This window comes from Moschus berezovskii, chromosome 19 (assembly GCF_049115385.1).
Source record: "Moschus berezovskii isolate FMDL1 chromosome 19, NW_MosBer_1.0, whole genome shotgun sequence".
Classification (NCBI taxonomy): Eukaryota; Metazoa; Chordata; class Mammalia; order Artiodactyla; family Moschidae; genus Moschus; species Moschus berezovskii.
Window position 1 is genome coordinate 57,567,483 of NC_142478.1, and position 8,119 is coordinate 57,575,601.

The window sequence follows — 8,119 nt, forward strand, 5'->3', positions numbered from 1 at the left end:
TTTAATACAACAGTACAACAGTTGTACTAACAAAAGAATTAGTCACATTACATTTTCACTCTAGTGTCTTTGCCTTCTAAACATCAGTGTTTAAAAAAATTTTTTTTTAATTTTTTGAGGTATAGTTGATATACAATATTATGTAAATTTCAGGTGTACAACATAGTGATTCACAATTTTTAAAGGTTATACTCCATTTATAGTTATAAAATATTGGCTATATTCACTATGTTATACAATATATCCTTGTAGCTTATTTATTTATATTTTAAGTTTGTTCCTCTTGATCTCCTTATTCCTATCTTGCCTCTCCCCCTGTAACTACTAGTTTGTTCTCTATATGCATGTTTCCTTTTTGTTATATTCACTGGTTTATTTTTTAGATTCCACAAACAAATGATATCTACAGTAATCTGTCTTTCCCTGACTTTATTTAGCATAATACCCTCCAAGTCTTGCTGCAAATGGCAAAATTTCACTCTTTTTAATGGCGAGTAATATTCACCACATCTTCTTTATCCATTCATCTGTTGATGAATCCTTAGGTTCTTTCCATATCTTGGCAATTGTAAATAATACTGCTATGAACACTGGGGTGCATGTATCTTCCTGAATTAAACATTAATGTTTAAAGAACAGGGCATTTAAAAGCAACAGTCTGAAAAAATCACTGGGTTTACTATGTCAATATGGTATACTATTTAGAAAATAAAACCTGAGTCCAACATTATGATCTAGAACAGTTGTTAACGAATGAGCTCTGAAAAGTCATCTACCTTATCACTGTAACACTTGTCTGCAGTTTCATTTGGCCTCTTATTTTCATGATTTTTAAAAATTAAAACACAGTTTAACCAAGGAGGTATAAATGAAAGGTAACTGTTTATTACTGGAGAAGAGAAAAATGTATACAAGAATGTCTAGATTCTTCCTCTTCATGCACTACTTTGGTAATAAAGTTCCAAATATCAACTATGAAGATATTTACAAGGATAAATTTTTCTTAACGTGTGACCATTTGCTGTGTGGTGAACACTTTTTCATAGAAATCATATACTTAAACTAAATATAATCTTATAGTTTACAAGAAGCTCCAACATTGTATTAACAGAAGACAATATATTTTACTGCAAAATATTATAAAAGTGATACAATTTTGTGGCTCTTAAATGTTTAATTACTTGAGTTGAACAGGGGAATGAAAAAAAAAAAAGCCCAGCAGAAAAATCAACAGGACAGGCCTGGCTTTAAGATTTTTTGTATTCGATTCGTTCTACTTTCACATCATCTCCAATTAGCTGATACACATAAGTGACAACTGTAGAAGCCTGGATATCCATCAACACAAATGAAGGAATAATGTTTCTGGAAGAAAATATAAATAATGTCATTGTTTTGTATTAAAAAGCCACAGCATTTATAAATTCCAACTTAGGATGACAATTGGGATTCAAGGAGAAATCTGGTTGTTAGACATATTAAAGATAATCACCAATAGAATACTGCCAAAAAGGCTGTAATTATTTAAATAATCACATTTATCTTTTACGAAATGTCACATGTGCAATTATTAACTTTATAAAACCCCCAAATTGCATACTACTCACGTTTCCAAGGCATTATATGCTCCAGTGGCAGAACCTGGATTAATGTAGAATTTATTTTCATGCTCAAATGCTTCAAATTTATGTGTATGTCCTGAAATAAGAATGTCCACATCAAACTGCCTCTGCAATAGGGCTAGGCTGGCCATATCTCCCCATGGAATAACTTGATGTCCATGGATCAAACCAATTTTGAACTGCCCAACAGTCACAACTTTCTGCTCTGGATAATTCAGATTCTAAAATACGAAATAGAAATAAAAAAGTATTTTAGAGATACTGATGTTTATAAATAACTTTCTTTTAAATATTCAATCTCATATGGGTGTTTTGAAACAGTGCTCCACAACCAACACATCTGTTAAATATCTGATTTCTTCTCAATCTCTAAGGCTGTAACTGCTCAAAACATAAACTTCCTTCAGAAGAACTGGAATTTATCATGCAATCTCTTGAGTTTATTTTCATAGATTATGAGTTCTTTACAAAGTAATTCCCCCAAATTTGTGTTTCCTCTAAGAATCCAAGGAATATGACCTGTAAGCTAGGATGTGTTGAAATTATATCCCCGGCTTCAATAGTTACATAGATGGCTTAGAATAATAATGATAGTTAACACTTATGTAGCACTTAGTATGAACCAGGTACTCTTCTAAGAGGTTATAAATGTCAACCTATGTTAATACTTAAAAACAACCCTAAGAGGTAGGTTTCATTTTGACCGCCACTTTTTGGATGAGGAAAATAAGGCACAGAAAGGTTAAAATAGCTTGCCTAAGGTCACAGTTTATTAACTGTTTAAGCCAAGATCTAAACCCTGGAAGTATGGCTCCAGGGTTGGTGAATTTATTAGCAAATTAGAAGCAAAAAAATTTAATTCTTGCTACTGAAACTAGCATATCACAAACAGAACTCCTAATATATTTTTAATAATCCAAACCTATACTCTGTTGACAAGACATCTGCCCTTTTCTATTTCATCACCCCCAACCCTCATCCCACCTTCATGCCAACTCTAGTTTATTCAAACTTAACTGCAAAAAAAAGGAGCACCAGTGAAGTTAAATAATTTATGAAAAATCTTCTGTTTCCAGAAATACAAAATAAAAATTTCACGCTACAGTCAGGTTTACTAAGCTTGATCATACACTAAAATCATTTATTCCAATCTTATTTACATAGTAGGGAACTAAGAGGATACAGCTTGCCTAAAATCTCAGTATTAATAGGCAAAGTTGGAACTTTAGATCTCCTTATTTTTTCTCTAAGGCAAGATTTATTGAGATATAACTTCCATACAGGAAAATTACTCTCTTTGGTATACAATTCAAGGAGTTTTGACAAATACATATAGTGGTGCTGCCACAATCAAGATACAAAACTGTCTACCCCCGCCTCAAAACTCCTTCATGCCTGTTTATAGTTAACCCTTGAGAGGGAACCATGGTAGGATTTTGAGCAGAGAAGGGATGTGATCTTACTTCACCTATAAAAGGTCACTCTGGCTGCTACTTGGAGAACAAACTATGGAGGAAGCAAGGGTAGAATCAGAAGTTGGACATCACTAGTAAAGTGATATGGTGGCTTAGAATAGGGTAGCAGAGGTGGTGGCAGTTAAATTCCTAACAAAAACTTTGCATTCTAAATGAGAACACTACAAAAAATAGTAACAAAACCATATCAATTCAGTTAGAACAAGTATGTAACGTTTAATAAGCAGTCTAAAATCAGCGATTTTCAAACTGTGCATATAGTAATTTTTCACTGGAACACTAGGGGAAAAAAAGACCTTAACAGTTGAGAAACTCTGGTCTAAAAAATAAAGCTTATACATATATAAGAATCAAGAAAAGGAAACATTTCATGAATATATAGTCAACGCAACAGGAAAAAAAAGAAAAAGGAAGTATTTGGGAAGGCAAAGGGAAGTACATCACCTCATCGAAGTCTCCTCTCACAATATGGACATCGCCAGCCAGAGTCTTGAGATAGTCATAACTCTCTTTAGTGCAAAGGTTTCCAGTGCAGAGAATGTGCTGAATCTTCCCGGGGACCAGCAGTTTTTTGAACTTAGCTGGCAAACTGTTGCACCGATGTGGGATATGCAGGTCTCCTAATACCAACACCAACTTTAAAGTGTCAAGGTGAGAAAAGTTGTAATGTTAAACATGATTTCAAAATAAGATATTCTCCTCCCATAACTCCTCTTTTAAATTAAATTATTCAGAGATTCCAGAACCCCAAAGAGCAGAACTTATTCACACAATTCCTATCATGAACATTTTAACAATATATGTGATTCTAAATCAATCTTAGTTTATTTTGGTCATAAATAAGTGTGCACACAATACAAGTAACCATTCTATTTATTGAGAATAAAACCAAGCTTTCTAAAGCAATTCATTTAGAGACCTATAAAATTAAACACCATAAAAAAACTGAAAAATGAAAAATACACTACTGAGTCCTATGGAATTTGATATGGTAATTCATATTTCTAGTTTTAAATGTAAAACATATTGATTCCAGGGACATTAATAAAAAGAATGGTTAAAATTATAATGATAGAGAAAAAGTTAATTCTATAATTTACTATGTTGACAACTATTTGGAGGAAGAGTAGCCAAAATTTACAATATTTGTTACATAAAATATTAACTATACATTACAGAAAAATAAAAACAGCCTATGCCTCAAAGAGTTTCAGTAGGACAAACATGCTTTTGAATTGTAATCTTTGTTATCCTCTCTTTCTTTCATCGTTAGAAATCCTGTCATATATTTGTCTGGATTAAACTGCCTATATATCCTCAGTTTATAACAAATCACAATTTTCATGTACATTAGAGCATCAAAAAAAGAAAGGAAGATCAACCAAATAAGTGATAAATTCAGCAGGAGGTGGTTTAGAGTTGGAACACAATCTCAGATGATAAAAACAAATTCTGCACATAAATACAAAAGAATTAAAAAACCTCAATTCTGTGAATTTTTAATTTTAAAATTTCAAGATTTGACATGTATACATCATTTAACAGAATATTGTCAAAAAGGTCATATAAAAATAGTTATCTGCCTTCCAAAGGACAACAGAATCAATTTCTCCATGTGGATTAGTATAAGCACTTTCAGATGAGATCAGGGTGGTATGGCCATAGGCAGTATAGGCACCTTCTTTCTACAACAGGATGTCTTCCCACACAGACGTCCCATCCATAAATGTAGAAGCCCTTTAACTGGTTTCAAAGAAGGTATGACTATTCCTTGACATTACCAAAGAAAATATTAACTGTCTTAAACAAGATAAACAGAAAAATTTGGCCACCACAGACTTTGTAAATTAAAATTAATCAAAATGTGTAAAATTAAAATTACTACCACAATAAGCTTGATTCATCTTGGAACAAATATCAAAATGATCACAAACGAAAGGAAATATCAACAGAACATACAGTAACCAAAGTAACACAAGGTAACAAAACCTGTGCACTTTAAAAGAAATTATTAAATAAGCTTCTTTACAAAGAGTAGTCTCAGCTGGTATTTGCTCTATGACTTATATTTCAATCCAGATCTCAGTGGAGAAAACATCTATAAAACTAAAAACCACCACATAGTTTCCACCCTCAGTGGTAATCAATACAAAAGTACCTGTAGATAGAACAATCTTCATCTTTAGAGGGGGATCCCTTCAGATATGGATTGAAGTGCATAGTTAATGTGGGAAGCTGGCATTTAAGAAAAAGGTAAAAAAAAAAAGATTTCTATATTAAAAAAAAAAAGAACCTCAAACTCATAAATTAAGGGTATATGACTGTAACAGGTTGAAAATGTTTGGGACTGATCATGAATGGGCTGTTCAATCTGAGTGTGGCTGAACGAACATTCATAAAATGTGATACTTTATAATGATCAATAACCTGAATTCTATAATGTTCTGTGGATTATGCCCAAGTGTACCTACACTATTAGCAGTTTAAAGATTTAACAATGAAAGACCACAAAGAAATTATTTCAAATTAATAAGGATCCTTACTAGGACTCTGGTTTCTTACAGCTAATGAAGTTATATGGGGAACAGTGTCACATAACAAATGTCATACTTTAAGCAGCTTCTTTGCCCAAATTCCACACTTTGACAGTGCAGGTTAGACAGATTACATAGAGTCTTTTAAGATGGCAAAAGATTCTGGAAATGGCAGTCTTGTTAAATTCAAATAAAGAATCAACCTAATCAAAGCATAGAAAATTTGGTTACTTGCTATTTGACAGACTGTAAAAGGGTGAAATCCCAGTAATCAGCCACCCCACCACCACTGTTAGTAGGAGCTAAGAGAAGAAACTTACTCTGTGCCCAGCCTTAGTGGAATGAAGAAGTTGATTGCAGACAGGGGAATGAAAAAAAAAAAAGGGTGAAACATGACCAATGTTAAAAGAAAGCAACGAAAAGAAACAAACCGAAAAAAGAACAAAAAACTCATCAAATGAATAAGCAAACAATTGTTAATGATTTCTGAGTGTTATGAAAGAAAATGTTAAAAATCAGCTCTGCTCAAAACAATACCAAAAGAACCATTTGCTGTACTGTTAAATATCACACACACACACATTTACAATCTTTTCGAATTTTCTTAATCTCACTCTCCACTTTGATGCCTATCCCTTTTGTTTGTTGTTCTATTTAGAATTTAACAAAACAATTTGGAAAATTTACCACCGATAGCTTAAATGAAAGCTAACATGTTCTGGATTCTTTAGGCTTAATTATTCTTTAAATACATTGATTTTAATTCTCTTATGTTTAAAATTCTAGTAGTTGGAAAATTATGCTGCAGCTAGATCATTATTTTGTACAGAAGATCTAACACAACACTATGAATACACCAAGTAACCAGATACTCGATGATAGAAGCAGACACCCTCCTCCAGCTAAAACTGGACTTTTCCCCATACCTAAATTTGACGCCCACAGACTCTGGATACTGCTGAATATTAAACATTTTTAGTATCTTTACCAAATAAAATGCTTTTAATTGTAAAAGAATCCATCAATGCTAAACCTTGCCCAGTTCTATTTCACATGAAAAGTGATACTTCAGTAAACTACCCTGAAAAACTACCTCTCAAAAAAACTTCAGAAACATGAATACTTAAATCATGTCAGGTAATTTCATCTTCTCCCCGCGATAAGCTGTCTCAAAATTAACGTTAACTGGACTACTCTAATCTGGAGTCTGTTTAGAAGCAAAAATCATAAGTGAGATTAGAGTCTCTAACATATACAAAGAACTAAAGAACAACAGACCACGAATGTCACGTTTATAAGGCACCTTAAAGGTTGTTTGTTATAGAATCACATTATCTCAACAATACACTGGATGTTCATCACACAGAGAAGTTCCTTTTTATCAACAAACACCAAGATCATCAGAGCTCCTTTTCAAACCATTCTTAACTTTTCAGAAAATCAAGGGCACTTTGAAAATCTGATTACAGCTATTAGGCCTCTCCAGCAGCAGCTCCCAAGTTTTCACGTAGGAAGGTCTTAGGGGTACCGACTTATTGGGGGTGAGGTGGTGATGGGCCGGTCCGGGGCAATCCGATGGACAATGAGGTAAAGCTTCCCAAACTCCTCTTGGCCGCCAATAATGGCCCTTTAACTAGAACATAGGTACTCACAAAATCAGTTCGAAAACCACTAAGGAATTCTACTCTAAAGGGTCGCAGTATCCTGAAGAAGCAAGTAGTTTCAGCAATTCTAAACACGCCCCCCCCAAAAAAAAAAAGCCAAATCCAGTCCTTTGAGGGTATACCGCCACATTTCAATGGCAGCTGCACGTTATTTCAGGGGAGAAAGGAGACTTATTATCCCCTTTCCCCAGATAGCAAATTAAAATGGGTAGGAAATTCTACTCGCTTCTTCACGTTTTGCATCCGAGAAGCCAGTTTTCGCCACATGGGGGTGGTAACCAGTGGGTTACCAACCAGCGGGAGGTGCTTTTTGCGGGAAAGGAGCTAGGAAACGTCTGGAAACGGAGGGGATCCCGGGGCTCCTTTCTCGGGGACTCCCAAGGCACAGGCCCAAAGCCTTCCCCGGCTCGGGCGTGGGGGTCTCGTGACAGAAGCAGCAGCTGAGAGTGGCCCTTTCCGACTTCGGACGTCCTCTGGCCCCTGGGGCTGGGATGCAAGGCCCGGGCTGGCCGCACCCAGAGGTGGCCGCTCTCTTTCCTCCTTTGCCTTTCCCCAGGCACCAGCCCAGGCCGCCGTCGCGCCCGTCCCGGCCTCCAGGATCACCCGAGCCCTCGCCCAGTGACTCCCAGCGGCTCCCAACGACGCAGAACCTCAGCCGAGATGCAGACCTCGGTGGTCGCAACTGCGGTACTCACCATCCTGTCACTGGGCTTCGCTCAATCACCGCAATCGCCGCCACCTTCTCTTCCTCACACTTCTCGGCGACCCGCCCACCTCGCTCAAAACCAATGAAAAGAGAGGTCAGCAAGAGACGGTTCTACGGA

General features: G+C 35.7%; 1 protein-coding gene across 1 annotated transcript; it reads right to left on the reverse strand.

The window, feature by feature from the left end:
- Positions 1 to 863: 863 nt before the first annotated feature.
- Positions 864 to 8,076, reverse strand: VPS29 (VPS29 retromer complex component). Its single transcript, XM_055404997.2, has 4 exons — positions 7,991 to 8,076; positions 3,542 to 3,733; positions 1,608 to 1,843; positions 864 to 1,365 (listed from the first exon to the last, which is right to left on the reverse strand). The coding sequence occupies exons 1-4, from the start codon at positions 7,991 to 7,993 to the stop codon at positions 1,248 to 1,250; spliced, it is 549 nt and encodes a 182-aa protein (XP_055260972.1). The 5' UTR covers positions 7,994 to 8,076; the 3' UTR covers positions 864 to 1,247.
- Positions 8,077 to 8,119: the final 43 nt, after the last annotated feature.